Source organism: Callorhinus ursinus, unplaced genomic scaffold (genome assembly GCF_003265705.2).
Source record: "Callorhinus ursinus isolate GAN/ISIS: 27379988/994484 unplaced genomic scaffold, GSC_fseal_2.0 scaffold14, whole genome shotgun sequence".
NCBI classification, from domain to species: domain Eukaryota; kingdom Metazoa; phylum Chordata; class Mammalia; order Carnivora; family Otariidae; genus Callorhinus; species Callorhinus ursinus.
Window position 1 is genome coordinate 38,065,012 of NW_027397076.1, and position 20,923 is coordinate 38,085,934.

General features: G+C 39.2%; 1 protein-coding gene across 3 annotated transcripts in view; it reads right to left on the reverse strand.

The window, feature by feature from the left end:
• The window catches only part of HELB (DNA helicase B), a 33,051-nt gene extending 12,270 nt beyond the window's left edge, over positions 1-20,781 (reverse strand). The window contains exons 1-12 of one of the 3 annotated variants that reach the window (XM_073900701.1): positions 20,564-20,582; positions 19,047-19,129; positions 18,719-18,837; positions 17,216-17,385; positions 14,304-15,182; positions 11,415-11,592; positions 10,139-10,280; positions 7,996-8,150; positions 4,755-4,836; positions 3,945-4,004; positions 2,548-2,776; positions 1,396-1,539 (exon numbers count right to left, since the gene is read on the reverse strand). In XM_073900701.1, coding sequence (XP_073756802.1) covers positions 1,396-1,539; positions 2,548-2,776; positions 3,945-4,004; positions 4,755-4,836; positions 7,996-8,150; positions 10,139-10,280; positions 11,415-11,592; positions 14,304-15,182; positions 17,216-17,385; positions 18,719-18,743 — 2,064 coding nt within the window. In that variant the 5' untranslated portion in view covers positions 18,744-18,837; positions 19,047-19,129; positions 20,564-20,582. Of the gene's footprint in view, positions 1-1,395; positions 1,540-2,547; positions 2,777-3,944; positions 4,005-4,754; positions 4,837-7,995; positions 8,151-10,138; positions 10,281-11,414; positions 11,593-14,303; positions 15,183-17,215; positions 17,386-18,718; positions 19,130-20,563 lie in introns of all 3 variants that reach the window. The other 2 variants (XM_025883530.2, XM_073900700.1) reach the window with 2 other exon arrangements.
• Positions 20,782-20,923: the final 142 nt, after the last annotated feature.

Here is a 20,923-nt window from a genome sequence, read left to right on the forward strand (position 1 = left end):
TGAGCCACAATCTTAATGAAATTATTCAAGAAAATTCCCCCAAATTGACTGATATGAGTTTCCAGAATTACAGAGATCCCATCACAAAGATCCATGGGAGAAATTTTGCCAGGACTTCGAAGCCAGGAATATTGGTACTTCTTAACAACTGGCTGTTTTGTTGTTTTTTTTTTTTTAATCCAATAGACACAGTCCACTGACTGCTTCTCTCTTGTTTTGAAAATGTAAAGCCAAATCTGCAGTGTACACTAGCAAGCAAACAGGTCAGTGCGCATGTCAGCATCCCATCCCACTCTTAGCGAGAACCTTTTACCACCCTTACCTTTATTTTCCCCTTGACATCATTCCTTTATCTTTAAAACAAAAAATCAGGCTGAATTGCGGGCATTGTTTATAAGTCATTTCAAATTCTTTTTGGAACTGAGATGGAGTAGGTTAATAAATAAAACACCATCTACTTAAAAAAAAAAATCCCTATGCTAATTAATGTTTGCCTACCAGGAGAGGATACAGGCTAACCTCAATTTTTCCACATGCAAATGTAGGCTGATGCAGCTTCATGATTAAAGCAACATACCAACATCAAAGAGGGGCGCTCAAAACAGTGAGTTAAATAACAGAACCACAAATAGCTTATGAGAATTCAAGAGTATTAGAATGGAGCTAAGGGGCACCTGGGTGGCTCAATTGGTTAAACGTCTGACTCTTGATTTCAGCTCAGGTCATGATCTCAGGATTGTGAGATCAAGCCCCACATCAGGCTCCAAACCCAGTGTGGAGCCTGCTTAAGATTCTCTGTCTCCCTCTGCCCGTCTTGCCCGCCACCCCCCCCCCAAAAAAAGAGTTTAAATGCAAATTGCACTAAATGCAATGTTGTGTCCAGGATTAGATCCTAGGGTTAGAAAAAGGGTATTAGTGGAAAACTGGCAAAATCCAAATAAAGTGTGTAGCTTAGTTAATAGTATTCTTCTAATGGTAATCTTAGTTTTGACAAAAACACCATAGTTGTGTAAGATGTTAACATTAGGGAAAGTTGGTTGAAGGGCACATGGGAATAGTCTGTGCTACCTTTCCAACTCTTGTATAAAACTAAAATTATTCCCAAGTAGAAAGGAGCTGCCTCACAAGAGCAAAGGCAGAGGATACATTTGTCAAAACCCATCCAGCTTTATAAATATAAATGCCTATGGAAATTATACCCCAATAAAGCTGATTATGTAACAGTAAAAAAGTAAGCTGCAAAGATAAATAAACACCACAACACCATTTATGTACGCCTTGGTAACCTTGTCTCTCATTAAACAAATAAAGGCAACAAAATTAGGAAGAAAATCATTGAAGGTACTCTATGGCTCCGAAACCTGTCCAAATAGCTTTATAAATGTCCACTGTTACCTGAAAAGTGTGGATAGTTCTTGCCCATGCATGTTTTATGTGACAATATTTCACTAGTTTTTCAAAGTCCACCGTTATTTCCAAGCCAGCTGCATTATTAATGGTCAAAGATCTTCTCTTTCCAAAAGTTACATCAGTGACATCCTATAACCAAAACAAAGAACTATTTTGTATGTTTTCAAATATGCACACTCTGTAGAGATATTCTATTTTTGTGTTGAACATAAAATAGCATGTATGTTCACAATTACTAAGAACTTTTGGGCGCCTGGGTGGCTCAGTTGGTTAAGCAACTGCCTTCGGCTCAGGTCATGATCTCAGGGTCCTGGGATCGAGCCCCGCATCAGGCTCCCTGCTCGGCGGGAAGCCTGCTTCTCCCTTTCCCGCTCCCCCTGCTTGTGTTCCCTCTCTCACTGTCTCTCTCTCTCTGTCAAATAAATAAATAAACTCTTTAAAAAAAAAAAAAACAATTACTAAGAACTTTCAAAAGGCTAAAACCTACACTTGAGCACAAACTGAATACATATGCACCCAAATTTTAGTAAACTTGAAACTTGACCTTAATTTGACTCTCTGGAAAACAGACAGTGTTGTCTGACTTATTCTGAAGTCTACACATTTCACTTCTTGCACTGACTATGTAAATCTGCATATACTCTTGGCAAAAAGTTTATTTTTCCTCACAGCTTGTAAATAACCTCCAAGTGGAAGAGGGCATTTATACAATGAGAACAAATTCAAGGAAACTTCTCTTGTTTCTATAGTTAAACAGCAACCAAGGAGATGATGCTTTGCAAAATACAATAAGTGTGTCACTTTTGCCTTATTTTTGTTACCCAAGCTCTTCGAACTTATTAAAAATAGGTTTCTTCACAAAGTCTTCCAGAAAAATGTAAGAGAAAGAAACATGTCCCAACTCATTTCATGAAGCCAGCATTATTACTCTGACACCAAAACCAGACAAGACATTACTAGATAACTACAAACCAATATCCCTCATAAACATGAATGCAAAAACACTTAGCAAAAAATTATGGAAGAATGTCAACTCTGATATGATTAGATTCTGAATCAAACCTAGGGCAATTAAAAAAAAAACCACCTATCTCTAATAGGTAAAAAGGAAGGTACTATTTTTCTGTTGTCAGTTACCTTTGTTATAAAAAATATTTCTCCATTGCAGAGTCGAATATCATTTTCAAAGTCATGCTTATTTTTAGCAAAACCATGAGGAGTACCATTAAAGTCTTCACCACTGGCCTCTCGTTCATTACTTTCCTGACTGGGAGAGGTACGTCCAGGGAGTAACTCTGAGAGATATGCATTCCTGGTACAACAAATTTTATCACCAACTCCGAACTGAAGTCTATTCCGATGGTCTCTGGGTCAGAAAATGAGAATACATCATCAAGGTTTGGAAAACCTCAATTTCATTTTGTTTAAGCATTAACCCCCACTCAGAATGATTTCCACACTCTCTTTGCTTCACTTTTTTTTCTCCAAATGTCAACAGGAAATCAGGCTCCCACGGTCATGGTCTGATTACCTAGCCCCTCTGTGGCACCTCAAACCCAAAGATAGAGCCCAGCCAAATATTTTCCCAAATTAGAAATCTTGGCATAAATGCTGACATCTCTCTTGTCCTCTATATTCTAAAAGTTGCTCAAAATCTTATTGAGCCTACCTTTTAAATTCATCCTCTCCTCTCCAGTCTCTGCTATCACTACCCTATTTCACGTCTTACCCCACGTACACATATTTCTAGTCTAATAATTATGACCTCATATCAGAATAGGAGCAGCAAATAAAACGCTGGCAATATACCTGTTACTGAGCTAAGTCCTTTAGAGATATTATTTCATTTCATCCTCACTACAACTCCATGAGGGAAATGCTGCGTCGGTATCCTCTTTTTACATATATGGAAAAGCGAAACTGCCTGCCAAGATCAGAGTCACTGGGACACAGACTGGATGAGCTCCTGCTGGTGCTTTCTAACCCTTTGTGAGGCTACCTAAGGTGGTTTTCGTGTGTGTCTTCCCTCAACAGACAGGAAGCTCCTCCTGGAACTGCCACATCTCTAATTTCTCTGCACTTAATAAATACTAGGTGTTGATAAATGCAAGAGAAGTGAGTTAATTCTTCCTGTGTGTAAACAGAGCCACTTTTCCACACTTATATTTCACGGATAGATGTCCACTAAGGCGCTCTCTGCGGGCATCCTGTTGCTAAGGTTCTTGGACACACCTACGTACATATTCTATTTGGAAAACATTCTGAATTCCCCACACTCATCTTGGAGAAGCTGGAGGTTGCCAACTTGAAAACCACAAGGAAAACTGTATTCCTTTTTGCTTATTACACTGATTGCCACAACAGTCAGTTCTTAAACATACATATTATATTTAGTTGAAGAGATCATTTGACTTCACAAATGAGAATAAAAAAGATTTTAAATATGTGGCTACAGTGATAAATGTCAAAAACAAATAAAAGGACAGTGAACAAAGGAAGGACTGTCCTGGAGCTTTCCGATCTTTAGTGCTCACTTGATTAGGTGGCCCGTGTAGTGCTTGCAACAGCAGGCGTTGATGACGTCACAGTCTTGCCTGAAACACATGAACAAGCAAGAAGCAAGGGTTACCTTAATGGTATCTGTTTTGTGCTTATTCCTGTTACCAACGATGACAATGTACTACACGCTATAAAAGGTTTCCAGGAATCTCTCCAGGAAAAAAGCATTTTGTAATCTTTATCTTTTCTTTTTATAAAAAGAAAAAGAATTTTTAAAGTAATTTCTATACCCATTGTGGGGCTTGAATTCACAACCCTGAGATCAAGAGTCCCACGCTCCCCTGACTGAGCCATCCAAGTGCCTCTGTAATTTTTATCTTAATGTAAACCTTTGTTCCACCCAGATTTCATGGGAGTTTCCAAATATAGTATTTGGAAGAAAGAGCCCTATTTATTTTGTTTAACATTTTATTTATTTATTTTGAGAGAAAGACAGTGCAAGTGGGGAGAGGGGCAGAGAGAGAGAGAGAGGGAGAGAGAGAATCCCAAGCAGGCTCCATGTTCAGCGCTCAGCGCAGAGCCTGATGCGGACTGCACCCCACAACCCCGAGATCATGACCTGAACCAAAATCGAGTCAGATGCTTAACTGACTGAGCCATGTAGGTGCCCTGAAAGACCCCTGTTTAAAAACTGCCCTCTGCCATGTCTAACAAAGAAATACCTCAAAATTAGAGAGAGAATTAGCAGTGATAAATGATGAGAGTCTCCCATTTAAACAGCATCTATATAAGTCACAAGATTTAAAAGCCAGACTAAGAACATTACAATGCTGTAAATGCTTTACCTTCTAAAGGCAATAAACTGGGATGTTTGTGCATCTTGTAGGTCATTTTCTTTGAGTACGGTTCTAACTGCAGAATATAAATCTGGTAATTCAAGAGAAAAAAAGTTAACACAGAAAAGCACCAAATGACAACATTGTTTTGACGGAGCAACTAACTCAGAATTCCTGCTAAGGGAGCTCCGGGAAGTGGAATACAAGTTGGCCATGGGAACATCAACCTCATTTGCTACAGCAGCCAGCACACCAGAAGAGAGAGCGACGATGGTTCTAGAAGGCCTGTCCTCAAGAGGGACGTCAACCACTAGCCAGGACAGCTCCTAATCTGTAACACAACCACTCACCACTGATGGGTAGTGAATGCTGAATTTAAAATATGAGCCAGAGGACCAACCATGTAACAGAATCCCTGTAAGGTAAGACTCTTTTCCGTTTGAAGTTCTGGCGGTAGCTGAATTATAATTTGGGGATCTCTATGCTTTGCACATGTTATTTCACTGAATCTAATCTTCACAACATTCACAGGAGGCAGGCATTAGATCCAAGGTTGATATTGAATATAAAATATTGAGACACTTCCATGAAGGATGGAGAACAGCTACTCCCAAAATGCCGCAATGCCCCACCCCCACCCTAACCATGTGTTTGCTACCCCCAGGACCCCCAGGCCTCCCCATGATCCAGCAACTAAAAGATTAACCCTGGCATAGGGGGCACCCATCCCAAGAGTGGCCGCACCTAACCAGCTATGAAATAGTTTGACCACAAACATCGATTATATTCTAGATATAAATGTGAAGCTGAGGCTCTTGGAAGTAAAGTCATTTTCCAAATGGCGAAGGGTGGCTGGCCTCCCTTTTAGACCTCAGATCAATGAGGACATCCCACTTATAACCTCCCTCGAAGCGCTGAGAAGTAGACTTCCTCTAATCTGTCTTACCAAAAGTACAAAACAGTGAACATTTCTCATGAAAGAGAGAGAGAGAAGATATAAAAATTTGGGTAAGAGCATTTTAGGCTTTTGTGTCTTCCCCTTGTAGCAGATGAATCACAGGGGAATGAAAAAGCCCAGGCCTCATGATGCCCTGCTCTAGGAAGACTAAATTAGTTGCTTACTGAGCCCTCCATCATTCAGATGAAGGGAAGATTCTCACTAAAACACGGCCACTCAGCTCACCCCAGCCAACCCCTGGCCTGTCAGAGCAGGAATTTCCAAAGGTCTCACAGGATATTGTTTTCCTTTACACGTATGAGATCGTGCTGTTCTGCTCTTGCTCTCTTCATTCTCTGGACATCTTACAGATCAATATGTACACTGTATTTCACTGATTCTAAGATACACATTTTTCTCACACTTCAGCATCTCTGAAGTTCTAGCCCCGCTATGAAGCCTGTCTTCGGTCTTTGTACTTTGTAATAACAGGAATAATTTACTCAGTAACTTAATTATTAATGGGAAAGTACTATATGCCTCTCTCTAAGGAATATTTATTTAGTTCTCTTGAAGAAGGGACTAATTTTCTAGCTGAAGGTTGTAGTTGAGACGGAAAAACAGCATCAGCTGAGCTCTGCTGCCATTCTGAAACAGAGCACTCTTTTTCTTAAAGTATACTCTCAATATCATAAAGAATGGGCACCAGAAATAAAACCAACCATATTTTAGGTAGATCTAAATGGAATGGCAAGGAGGGCACATTCCTTAACCGGCTAAGTTTCATCTTTTTCATCTGTACTAGTACTTACTCTTAACTAAGCTGTTGTCAGAATAAATATCACCTATTAATTATTCACAATATACTTAATAAAAAATCACAAGGCAATGTGCAGCTTATAATCCCATTTACAGAAGGCAGAAATAAATATGTTTGTGTATGAATATAATAAGGCTTAAAAGGATCAACACCAAACTTACTACATAGTAAGAGTAATGGATGAGTAAGAGTAATAGTATGCAACCTTTTGGAGGTTGCCTTGGGGGAAACGGAGAGGAAGAAAACAGGGAAATATTCATTTTTATGTAAGACATTCCTGATTATTTGACCTTTTTTTTAGGGATAGAAATTATTTCTTCAATCATAAAAGGGCATTTATAGAATACTATGTATTATATGATCCCATTTCAAAAGAGAAAAAAATTGTTATAGCATGTGAATGGACCCCAACCTAAGACAACTGCGACTATGACCCACAAAGCAGGAGAGGCTTACACATAAAGCAGTACGTCACTTAATTTCACACTGGAGTGAAGGTCACTAAGTAGTTAGGATATACCCTTAAGAATGATGACTACAATATATTCTCAGTAATAATCATTTAAATCTTCACGAATTCAATTTTGAGTAAACCATTACTCTATTTAAAAAAGTTTGCTAAGTATGTTTAGAATACACATAAAGATCAAAAGGTTTAATCAACTTGTAATAGATCATTTCATATTGTTCACAAAAAACTAACAGTTTTATAGCACCTCGAAATGGATGAGTGCCCTCAACCCTCACAACAGCTCCACAGGCAGTGACCTATGAATCCCATTTTACAAATGGTTAAGTGATGTGACATGGGTCATACACGTAAGGGAAAAGACTCCGTGCTCTTTTTGACCCTATTATGTTGTCACCCTAAGACCCCTAATTAGAAGCAATGCCTGTCCATTTTATAAGAAACAGAAAGAACTAGTAGGAACTCAACTTGGCAACAGTTTGACCAATATTTTTGGTTCACAAATGTACCCAAAATAGCAAATGTAATTTCCAATTGCTATACAAGAAAATCTTCATTAATTAGGATATGGTTTCTCCTGAATGAGCTTGGATTCCTGGGGCTTTGCTTCATTTTAAACTAATCATCTACATCCCTCTATTCACTCAATAAATACTTACTAAGCCCTTAGTGTGTATGTGTCAAGAGCTTACTTCTTGGGGATGTATGTGTGCATGTGTGTGTTTATTGTGTGTGTTTATATTGTGTCATTAGTCCTTCCAAATTCCTTCCAGAGCATGATGTTATGCATATGATCTGTTAAGGCAGATCTGGTTACATATGTTGGGCTGGGAGAGCTTACTTCTTTACCAAATTCTAAGGTACTCTGCATCTGATGATGAATAAATAGTTTATTTATTTCAGTGCCTAAATTTTCTACTAGCAATATTTATCTTTACCATCAAATAAAATTACAACTAGTCATTTAGTAAGTATATTATAAAACGGAAATTGTAACCCTACATAAAAAGAAGTTTATACTTACAAGAGTGAGGATCATTTTCCGATAACTGAGAGCTGGCATCCTCTTTTGGGAGTCTGATAAAAATAAATGTTTTATCTTGTATTGAGGCAGGGAGTGTTAGCTCATCAGAGATATTCAGCTCTGCATCAAATATTGGAAATTGGCGTCTTGAGATTCTTAAGTGAAGATAAAATAACACAGCAAGAACATCAGTATCCAAAAATGTGTCTTCATATATCATCAGAGATAATGTCATTACAATAACTAATACTGCTAATAGATAATAAATAAGATGAAAAGGCATTATAGGCATTATAATTAGTAAATGAGTTATAAAATAGAATTAGCAAGACCATAATGTTGCACTTACCAATCAGTCCCCTACCCCTAGCAAATTAAAAGCATTAGAAAAAACTGCCAGGGAATTTACCATTCTGAGAACTTGACCTACTCTCCTCCAGACCAGGAAAGAACTATTCAGGGTAGGTATTACCCTCATTTCACAGGTGAGCAGCATGAGGCTTATGCAACTGCAGTGGGTTGCCCATGGCCACAGAGGTAGAAAGCAGAGGAGCTAGGAGGCAAATCTGGGCCCTTCTGGCTCCATAAGCCCTTTCTATTTCAGTGAATCTGGACTCTTTAGGGCCTTTTTCATAGGCTTACATCACACTCTTTTTCTCCTTTCTTTTGTGTATATCATACATGTATCTGCCATTTTCTCAGTTGAACCAAATAGCCACATCTTCTCTTTGCTTCTACGCCCTCAACCTTCTTTTGTTCTTTTATTTCCCAAGACTAGCAAATCCTCTCAGAAAACAGAGCATGGGGCAGGTGCCTTATCATAACAGAGTCTCTCCTTGGTTATCTGGAAGAAGACCAACTCCCTGAAAAGACCTAATGGCAACCTGGCTATCAAAGCTAGTGGTACCCTACTGTCATCTTCAATCCTTCCCCACAGGGTTGAAAGGGAGGAAAGGGAAGAAGGCTGTCCTTGCTGAAATATCCCAGATCCAATTCTGGGGATGCTGAGAATCACCATGGATTTCCTGTTTTGCTTCTGACCCATAACATGAAACACACGTCTAACTCTAGGAGTCCTTCCCTGCTATCACTAGGATCCTTGTGACATTAAATATTTGGTGATGACAAGAAGGAATGATGAAAGCAGCACAGCTCAAATGACATCAAAAGGGTTAATAAAAGGAATTCCTAAGTTTCAGATAAAAGTGACTTCTGAGAAATCTAATGTGCTTTAGATTCTTCTGAGATTTTCAGACTTTAAAGTGACCAATCATCTACCAACCTCCCCCAAAAGAGGTGGCCTTTAGGTAGGAGCAGGAGGGTTAGACAAAAAGAATATTACACATCCAACTGCATTCTTTTGCTTAATGTCTTAATATGAACCTACAACATCCTACCCTATCCCTGTCAATCCTTCCTATACTCCTACAATCCTATCCAGGGCAGACAGGGGCATAGAGAAAGGACATTCTGAATGTTCTAATTTCTGCTGAATCCAACCAAGAAAATGTCTGAACAACAAAAACAACATTTCCTAAAAGAATGTCAAAAAACAAAGATAAATTTTGGCCCGATGAATAAAAGAGTCTCTTAGAGTGATCCTCTAATTACACTCTAAAGGCATATGCAAAAACTAAGGGGAAAGAAGGATTCTTTTCTACATTAAGGGGAGTAATATGCCATGGGTGCCACCAGGATTCATCAAGGAATAAAATACCATATTCCCTTTTTTGGGGGGAGGCTTGGGGCTCCCCTTACAAAAATTACAGGATAATTCTTCCTCATTCTCCCTTGAACTCTAATGAACTCATTCCCAACTCTCTGTTTCCCTTAGGCTTATTCTAGGCTTTAAGCTTGATGCAACTTTAATTCACATATATACTTTTTAAATCAGGAAAACACATTCACTCTTAAATGTCAATAATAATTCATGCTGGACCAGTAATGAAAAACATTACCTTTGTTTTTCTAACTGTGGGGCAAGAGGTCGATATATACCTGAAGGCTAGAATAAGTTTGCTAGAAGGGCACAGGAAATGTACTGCACTTAACTGTCCTAATTCAAAAGCTAATAGATATTTTTTTTTTACTTTTTATTTCTAATACAACAGAGAGAAAATGCAAAATTTTCATTATACTATACCTTGTGGCATTGTTGACAATTAGCTCAGATTCTGCTCTATGGTTTTTCTTTAGTTCAATAGCACAATTTCTTGACTTAAGAGTCTCAAAAAGATCTATCAGCAAGTTACCAGGTTCGATGCTGGGCAACTGTCTAATATCACCTAAAAGGAGAATAAGATATAGCAGGTCTTCAGTGAGAGGGTTCCTGAAATTTAGAAGTTGTTTTTATTTCTCCCTACTGATATATGCTATGATTATAAAGATTTATTCTAAGAAAAAAGCCCCCCCAAAATTACTTAAGAACAGTAACTCTTTAAAAATATTTAACAACAACAAAGCAGTCAGAGTAAACAGTATGAGATATAAATAACAGTGATAACACAGTAAGGTACAATCTGAATTGAACTTCCTTCATACCTACAACCCCAGGCAAACTGTGTAGGGGCATATATTTTAGAGAAAAACAGGCCTTAGAATCTTAGGTATATGGTATTCAGTCACCTACTCAGTCTTGCTCAAGGTCTTAGTAGACCTGGAAGAATCTATGGCCTCAAATAAATAAAATAAACATATAAAATACAAAATAAACAAACCCACCATATTTGATAATAGATAAATTCCTGTAATATAATGATAATGTTTGGCTCTATTGGAAATCTGAAACAAACCAACCCTGGAGTGAAAAAAAATCAACTCTTTTCTCAGTGGAAACTGGGGAAATGCTTAAGCCATTAACAGAATCAAATGTTTACAGCACATCCTCAAAGACCTAAGAGAATTATTTGTATACAATTTGATTCTTACAATATGATTCTCTATGAAATCATAGTCCACAGACCAGTAGTACCCAACAGAATCTAACTAAATCTCACCAGAATGGGAAAGGATTTAAGAGGCTACTGATCTCTAATTTATTAGCTGAAAATCATAAATTCACTCCTAAGTGGTCTATAATTCAGACTTTTTATTATTTCCAAATGATCTGCATGATTACTTACTCTAAGTGTGTGGCGTTTTTACCATTTTAACAGTCATCATTTAGGTGACTAGCAGTAACCCATTACGACTCATTTCATTTCGCGGCCTGGTCTGCTAATATCCTCGCCCAAATGGAGGATCATCCAAGCTGACAGAGGGAGAGGTCAGACTGAACTCAGGGGGGCTGGAGTGTGGGCTCTGAGAAACGGCTTCCCACCTACAGGATAGGGATACTAAGCCAGTGAAATGGTGTAAGCAACCTACCAACTGCAATGCTTTGAACTAAACCATTAGGATTCCGACAATATTTAACTTACCAAGGATAATAAGCTTAGAAAGTCTGGAGTGCTCACACAATAACTTTAAAACCGACTTGAAGATTCTGACAGATACCAAACTCCCTTCATCCACAACCAGAACTCTAACTGAAGAAAATTTCCATGGACGGTTATTGGCTAGGCTTTTTTTCTCCCATAAATAAAAGCTATAATTGACCTGCAAGCAAAGTATGGCATCTTTAAATTCAAGTTATAAATTTTACAAAACAAAATCTTAACAACCCATGTTATTTTAAAACAAAACTCTTAAATGGGGGAGGGAGGGAGGGTGTAGGTAAAGCCACATAGGGAAACAGCCTAAAGAACTAGAGAACACAAAAGTTCAAACTTCTTAAAACCCTAAAGGGATGGATACACAAAAGATAGATCAAATAAATCTAAAAATAAAAAAAGATCAAATAGTTTTTAAAAAATGTTTCTTAATAAGTACTACGTGTGTTTACTGTAACAAGCTTCACACACAGCACTATTGCACCGCCAAATAAATAAATAAAAAATCTTAAAAAATAAATAAATAAATAAATAAAATAAAAATACAGATGAGGAGAAAAATTTGGAAAATAAAACCAGACATTAAATATTTTGGAATACATCATTCCCAAAATGTTTCTATGTTGTAAGTATGCATGTATACACTATATACATACACAGATTTCTTAAATGGTATCATATCTTTTTAAAATTTTTCTACTGAAGCTAGATTCAACATGTCTATTAAGTAAAAGCCTTCATGTTTTCCACCCAAATGCACCAATTCCCTTCAGCAAAACCCCCATTCTCTCAATGGCCTTGTCTCAAAAGAACATCTGAATCACTGCTAACTGCTGCCTTTGATTTTATATATTCAATTAGTTATCTTAGAAATGCCTGGTTGACACTTTCCACTATATTTTTAGTGCTACCAACTCAATACAGGCCCCACCTATGAGCCTAGATTATTCCCACAGCCTTACAACCACCTTCCCCTACACGCTAACCCAAAATGGGATTGCCAGATAAAATATATGAATTTCAGATAAACAATAAATAACATTTTAGTGTAAGTATGTTTTGTTTTGTTGAAGATTTTATTTATTTGTTTGACAGAGAGAAGTAGCGAGAGCAGGAACACAAGCAGGGGGAGTGGGAGAGGGAGAAGCAGGCTTCCCGCAGAGCAGGGAGCCCGATGTGGGGCTCGATCCCAGGACCCTGAGATCATGACCTGAGCCAAAGGCAGACGCTTCACGACTGAGCCATCCAGGTGCACCAGTGCAAGTATGTTTGATGCAATATTTGGCGCACACACACACACACACACACACACACACACAATTTTACTTTCATCTGCTCCATGTGGTAACCGGGTAACCCTAGCCCAAGGATGATAAATAAATGGCATAAGTGCCACATCAGTGCCTTTCCTTTGGCCCTACACTCTCTTCTGATCCTAAATGTGGCTTCAGAAATATTCTCCCAGCATCCCAAGCAGATATTAAGATACTACCCATTGCTCAGAGTTGGAACATAAGATGAAACTTAGTAATAATGCCTCTCCAGCTCTCCTCTTCTAAGCCAACCCTTCAGTCTAATCAGATGTGAAGTCGTAATGGGAAAAATCATAAACTGATCAGAAGTCCCTGCCATGAGTGAGCTACATTGAACTTCTCTAGAGTTATGTTCACTCGTGTGACAAATACAGGTGATGCACGATGTCATTTCTGAGGTGGCTCATGGCTCTGTGATTCTCTCTCTCTTGCTTAGGATCCCAAATGGCTCCCCAGTAAGCCCAGTCCAAGCTTCTTTGTTAGATATGCAGACAGAGCAACGAGAGGGGAGGTCACAAATCTGAATCCAAGTGCTAGCTCCACACCTGGTTACGATCTTGGGCAAGCCATTGAATTCCCCAAATTTCAACTGGTTCTGCTGTAAAATGGAGATGATATGGCTTACTCACTTCACTGGTTTATCAAGGATTTAATGGGATACTTTGCAAACTTGAAAGTTCAAGTTCCCAGTCTAAACCAAATTCAATTTCCATTATTTTATAATACACAGAATTCATTCTGATCAACGCCATCACCGCAAAACCATCTCTACACCCTGTGATCATTCTCCTCAATGCCTGTGGAAAGGCCTTCCCCCGAAATAAAATGTCCGTCTCCTCACCTGAGCCTCTCTGTCCTTTATAGTCCAAGTCAATGATTACTGCCTTCAGAAATCTTCCAACAACTGAGTTTCTTGATCTATGAAATGGCAGGTCAGACCTAGAAAAACCTCTCCAGTTCTTTACAAGTTCAAAATGTCATGACTTCTAACTACAGCCAAACTATGTTTTTCAAGCATATCGATTCATTCGAAAATTGTATTACATGACTGTTGGCCAGGCATTGTTGTGGGTAAAGGACATAAAAACTGAACCAGATGATCAAAGTCTTCACTTCTATGGAGTTTTCCTTCTATATAATAGAATAAAACCTTTTCCTTCCCACACAGATGCTTCTCAAATAAGGTCTGGGGATGGTAACATGCTTGTAACCAGTCCCATCCCCACCCAGAATAAAGCTTGTACCAGAACCTAAATGAACTACGTCATGAAGCATACACTTCAGTATGGCTGACTTCTCTTCCATAGTAAGACTTCCTCAATGAAAGAAGCAGTCTACTGATTGACTTTCCAGCACCACCAGCTCCTTCCTCCCGGCAAACTGGTCCCAGTTTACAGACCGGCTGCTCTGCGGGGCACTGATCTCAATGTTCAGCGACTACAAAGCAGGGATCCCTAGGACATTCAATAAATACCTACTCATCAGGAAGAAATAAACTCACAAAATCAAGCCCGTCTTTCAGGCAAATGTTTTCTCTGTAGAAAAAAACTGGAAAAAGTTTTACCTGACACAGCGTATAAGCGTTAAAACCAGTTTTCTCTCGCAATAAGCCAGCCGCTTTCCCCGTTGGTGCTGTCAGTAACACCTCTATCGCCTTGTCTGCCTTCGGGAGGCTTTGCTCGGTAAAGGTGATCCATTCTTCTGAGACATCCTGGTCTTGTTCAAAATCCTCACAAGCTTTTTTTACCTCTCTTTCTTCCAACTGCTCCATATGCTTAAAAAGATGGCTAACAATGGTGGTCTTCCCACAACCGCCTTTCCCACTGATGACCGTCACGGCGTTGGAGCAAACCATTTCCAAAGCAGCCACCTGATCCTGATCCAGGTGAGCTTCACTTATTTCTACATTCACTTCACTTTCACCGTTACTCCAAACATGGTCACCACTGTCCTGCCGGTCCAGAACAGCCACAGGATTTTCTAAACCCGTTTCATCCGGTTGACTTTCATTCAGTGTCTCGTCACTTTCTGAATTCTCAGGTTTTGTGGTGTGAATTAACGCAAGCACCCTCTTGACATCGACATGTAAATGCCACGGAGGCCTCGTCATCAGGTCACATATTGAAGAGGCAATGCCTCGCTCAGCCTGGTAAAGGTCATAAAGAAAGACACAGCCCTTCTCGTATGTCACCACACCGATGTCCTTTAAAAACTTCAGAGACTGCCAAGCATCTTGGAAGGACATATGGTCTGACAACTTAGAAGTTAAGTCAGCTTCTTCAATGCACGTGTGCCCTTGGTCTCGACATATGTGCCTCAGTTCCGAATATATTATTAATGCATTCTTCTCCAAATCACTCATCAACTGGAGAAGAGACTTGCACTGACAAAATGATGCCCAACTCGCCTCACACTGCAAAAACTTCAGTTCTGTGTAGGTTATCTTTAAGAAAACAAAGTTCAAGTTGCTTTATAAAAATTATAAATGTTGATGACTATTATCAGAATTACATAAAAATATGTTATTTGTTAATAACTGCTTAAGTCCCAGAGGACATGTATATCAACTAAATTCGGAGAAAAAACTGGGTACCTAATACATCACCAAGTTTTTGCTGTACTGTGGTTAAAGATCTATATAAATTTTTTATTAAAATTGTATTTTCTCAAAACAATACACATACAGTTTTCAAAGTCAAATAACACTATGAAGCTTATCACAAGACAGGAATCCCCTGACTCACCCTTTCCATGCCTTATAAAGTCAACACTGTTCTAAGTACTGTTTATACTACCCTCTTTTTTCCTAATTTTCGATATTTAATATTAACTCCCTCCTAGGGGAAGTCTTTCTCTACAGAAGCTCTCTCTCTTTTATACCATCACCTCCACATCTGCTTCTCCTCTTCCCATCTTTGAAAAAAAGTTATAGTATACATCTGATTAATCAATTTTCAGTAAATCATTGTTAAATAGGATTCACAGCTGAGGACAGGCTATACTACAATTATATTAACTTTTGTGTCAAACTCTTGTGTGTATAGTAAAGTTGGTGACTGCCTCAGTTTCTTGGCTTGTTTAGGTTCCTACGTGCCTCTCCACAATTCTGCCCAAACTCTACTGGAGAGACACAGAACTTCCTTCACCAAGATCCACTCAGAAGGTTCTCCATCGACTCCATTTTTTTTCTTTTTCATGGAGACATCCCTCCTGGAGCCCTCCATACCTTTTATGGGCTAAAATGTGTCCCCCCAAAATTCATATGTTGAAATCCTAACCTGCTAGCATGTCAAAATGTGGCCATATTTGGAGATATGGTCTTTAAACAGGTAATTAAGTTCAAATGAGGTCATTGGCCCTAATCCAGTGTGACTGGTGTCCTTTTAAGAAGGGAGATTACAACAGACAGGCACAAAAGGAAGACAACGTGAAGACCCAGGGAGAAGGGTCTTCTCACAACCATGTACAAGCTAAGGAGGACTCAGAAGAAACCAACCAACCAACACCTTGATTTTGGACTTAGAGCCTCCTAAACTGTGATAAAATAAATTTCTATTGTTTAAGCTACCCAGACTATGGCATGAAGCACAGACTTAGAGGGTTGGCAGCCCCAGCCATCTAATACCTCAGTAATGGTCTATATTCTTGATGGTGGCTTCCACACCGAATAGTAGGACTTCAAGTTTCCTGTTCCCACTTGAGTCCCAGAATGTGCATTGCTCTGCCTCTCTTCTCTACTGAATATATATAAGAATCTAATGGTCCAATGAATTTCATTTTGCAAAACATACTGAAATCATCATCATTTTATGTAGGAAACAAATTCATTATTCCAGCATTTCTCAAATTGGGGGGAAGGGGTTCGGTAAGCATCCTTGGGTATCCAAGAATTATCTCAGAATTTTTAAATTGTATTTTCATTTGGAAAACCACCCATAACCAAACACTGCCAACAGTTAAGTGCCGAGTTTGGTTTCCAACACCATTGAAGCCTCATAGTGCCACGCCTACTCTTGGCCTCTAATGATAAGAACAGAGGTGGATTCACACGTAAGTGATATTATTGTGCCAAATAAAAATTCCAATAGTATCATGATGTACCACACGAATAATGAAAGTTTTCAGAAGTTCAAATGGGAAAGTGAGGGATTAAAATGGATTTGCCAAATTCATAAGAACGTTTGTCTTCAATGAGATCTATATTCACATGGCAAATGGCCATTTAGTTACCAAAGAGATGTTTCCCATTAAATTAAGTTATATAATTAAATTATTGACAATTACAATGTCATCAATTTACTGCATAAGAGCTATGGGTATAAGAAGTTTATAGTTGGTTCTAACACTAAAAGAAAAATCAACATTGAGGTCCATATGAATTTTTTTCCTTTGAAAGAGATGCAAAAACTGTCAAGTTTGAGAAATCTTCCCTCACACAGGATTTCTAAGTGGTGAGTAAATAAATGTCTTACTTACTTTACTAAATCCAAGTTTCCATGGATGTGTACCTAACATCTCTTCTAGGTCTCCCAACACCTCCTTAGAACCTGAGCTTAAGAGCCATTTAAAGTGTCGAGGCAGAAGAACTGGAAGGAATTCCATTACTTTTGGGAACTGCAAAGCTGTCATTACACTTTTAAATGGAGCTACAGGATAATAGAAAAGAACAAATCAAAACATACAAATGAGCTCAAGAACAACTGATGTGATGGACATTCTCCTGGAGCACAACCAGTTCCAAAAATCCAAATCAAAGAGAGACAAATAAATTTACTTTAACCAGCAAGAAAATTGATCGTGTTATAACAACGGATTTTGTACTGAAGCGGTTTTCATTATGTTCTTCAAATACTTAGACAACCGCTTCTTAGCCTTCTGTTTCCTTTTGTGTACAATATAATCAGAGTAAAATTTGTGACTCTGTGATATAAAGATACATTTAAAGCTAAGCATAAAAAATAAATCATTGACATATTAACCTTTATAATCATTTTTCTGACTGTAATCATGATTCTTTTGTCACTGAAGTCATTCAGTGATGTCCTGACAAATTTATTTGATGTAATTAAGAAATGAAATATTCCATTCATGTGAATGTCGAGATAACAAACCATACTAAAAAATTATTTGATACCATTTTGGACTGAAATCTTTCCAAAATGGAATACTCGTATTCTTACCTTTCTCTTCTGCCTTCTTTTTTTTTTTTTTTCAAGATTCTTTATTTATTTATTGGACAGAGAGAGAGGGGGGGAGAGCACAAGCAGGGGGAGTGGCAGGCAGAGGGAGAGGGAGAAGCAGGCTCGCCGCTGAGCAGGGACTCGATCCCAGGACCCTGGGATCATGACCTAAGCTGAAGGCAGCCGCTTAGCCAACTGAACCACACAGGTGCCCCTCTCCTCTGCCTTCTTAAACAGAATAATAATTGGAACTGAGTAGTTAAAAACTGAACTTTTTCTTAACGACTCAAGGTAATCCCATGCACACAAAAGTTAGAGAGAGGGGCGCCTGGGTGGCTCAGTCGTTAAGCATCTGCCTTTGGCTCAGGTCATGGTCCCAGGGTCCTGGGATCGAGCCCCGCATCGGGCTCCCTGCTCGGGCTCCCTGCTCGGGCTCCCTGCTTGCCGGGAAGCCTGCTTCTCTCTCTCCCACTCCCCTTGCTTGTGTTCCCTCTCTCACTGTGTCTCTCTCTGTCAAATAAATAAATAAAATCTTAAAAAAAAAAGAGAGAGAGAAACACAGTTTTAGAGCTGGGGAGGAACTGAAAGGGGCTTAAAGATCATCTCACCCAACCTCTCCACCTTAATGATGAGGAACCTGGAAATTATAATGACAAACCCAAAAGCAATAGAAACACATTTTCAAAAACAGATTTTAAAAAAGAACAGTATGCCAAGATACTATAGTGGTGATATCTTAAACACACTAGTCATTAAGTATTTCAATTACAATAAAACTAGATGATAAAATCACACCTACTTGTGTTTTCCACAGGGAGGCACATCTTGTTTTCTGGTAGAGACTCTTCCTGTTCATTCTGTGTAGACTGTTTTTGACCATTCCTTCCAGTTTCCTTTTGGAAAGTTCTTAATGTTTCCCTAAGATTTTCAAAGTTGAGGTTTTTAAAGCTTGATACAGCACTTACCCATGCCAAAAATTTATTTATATAATCACTGGGGAAATTACAGTCTTTAAGAAACAGGGAACAGATGTGTGTTTGATTTGGCGGTGACATATCAGACTGTAAAAAGTAAGATGGAAATCCTTGAACTTGATAGCTCCTTGATCCCACAGGTTTCACTTGCACCTTCACTCGCCACCAAGGACCCGTTACTGGAAAACGTCCAAACACGTCACATTGCTCTTGAGTGTTTTCATCAGAAATTACAACTTTAAAAAAAAAAGTTAATTTAAGACATTTTAAAACCTCCTTTTCAATGTTTCACCAAATCTACCACTCTCTTTATTCCCCGCCCCAGCACCCTGTACAGATGTTTATTAGGGTATTTACATTCCACTTACCTGGTTATCAGTCTCTCTCTACTGTGCTATAAGCTCTCTAAAATAAGACAATGTTTCACTTGTCCTTGTATTCCAAGAGGTAAGTATGGTACATGGCAAGTCTGCTGTTTGTCTTCTAAAAACAGTCATCTCTCTGCTACTCTGACCTGAGCCAAAAATGACCTTCATGCAATTTCTAAAAAAATGCCATGGTCTCTCCCACCACAGGGCCTTTGCACAAGCTATTCCATCTGCCTCAAATGTTCTCTTCCTTACTGTTTGCCCCCATTTGCTACAGACCTCTAAATTTAATTGTCGCTTCCTCAGGAAAGTCTTCCCTGAATCTCAAGATTATAACCTCTCATAGCACTACTTATTATTCCTTCTATGAACTAAGTAATATTACAGTTACTTCTGTAATTATTTAAAGAATGTCTATTTAATTCACGAAAGAACAAGCTCCATTAAGGCAGAAACCTCATTATCTTATCTCTCCCGGGTATCCCCCCTGGCAACAAACACCACCATGCTTGGAACAAGGTATCCAGTCACTAATATTTTTAGGATAAATGACTAAACCCTTACAAATACTTGAAAACTTTCTGTCTAAACTTGCGCTGCCCACTCACATGTGACTACTTAAACTTAAATTAATAAAAATTAAACAAAATTTAAAATTCAGCTCTTCAGTTGCACTAGCTGCATTTCACGTTCCCAATAGCCACGTATAGCTGGTGGCTATTGTACTGGACAGCGCAAACATAGAACAGTGCCATCAGCACAGAACATTCTACTGGTCTTACCAGTAAAATTTTCTTAAATATCAGTCACAATGTACACACAACGGGTATTATGTATAGCACAGGAAACTACACAAGCACATCACAACGTTATTCACACAAAGTTAATGAATCCACAACGCCTTGAGGTGTTTCTTTTGTGTGCGTGTATTTTCTAAGTAGCTGAAAAGTAAATATTTGACTCCAGGCAGGATAGGAAAATAGTTGAAAAGTCTAATTCTGCGTGTGAATACAGGCTCAACATCCAACTGTTCCCTCGACTATAAAAATAAAACTACCTCAAAGAGTTGTGAACATCAAATGAGATAATACACGTTGAGCACAAGCTTAACGCACGGTATTACTCAAGTCACTGCTACTGTAATTTATTTATATAATCTTATCCTAAGTAGGATGAAACAGCTACGCCATCCCAAAAAATGTCTGTTAGCAGCAATCGGGCGCCTGACTTAGGACAAGGCCAGAACGGGAAACAACACTTCATCCTCCAATCCCATCCCCTCGGGGCAGAGGGTTTCCTCACCGCGTTGGCGCCCAGGGAGGGTGCCCGCCTTTACGCCCCCACTGCACAGCTCCTCGGCATCGACAAACTCCACGTCTTCATCCCCCGCCACGTCCTCCTTCAGCCAGTCATCGTCCTCCTCCACCAAGTCCTTGGCTGGGAGCAAAGGTCCCTGCAGCTCGCGCAAGTGCTGACTCAAAAAAGCCATGCTGTTCCCCTGCAACTCTCCCCGTGCACCCTGCTCCCGGGCAGGGTACACGGCCACGATCAGCCAATCAGCTCCGAAAATTGAGAACTTCCGGGAACGCCCCCACGCGGCCTGCGCGTGCGGAGGGGCGGGGCAGCGGCGAAGCTCCGCCCCAAGGCTCCCGCGGGAGGCGG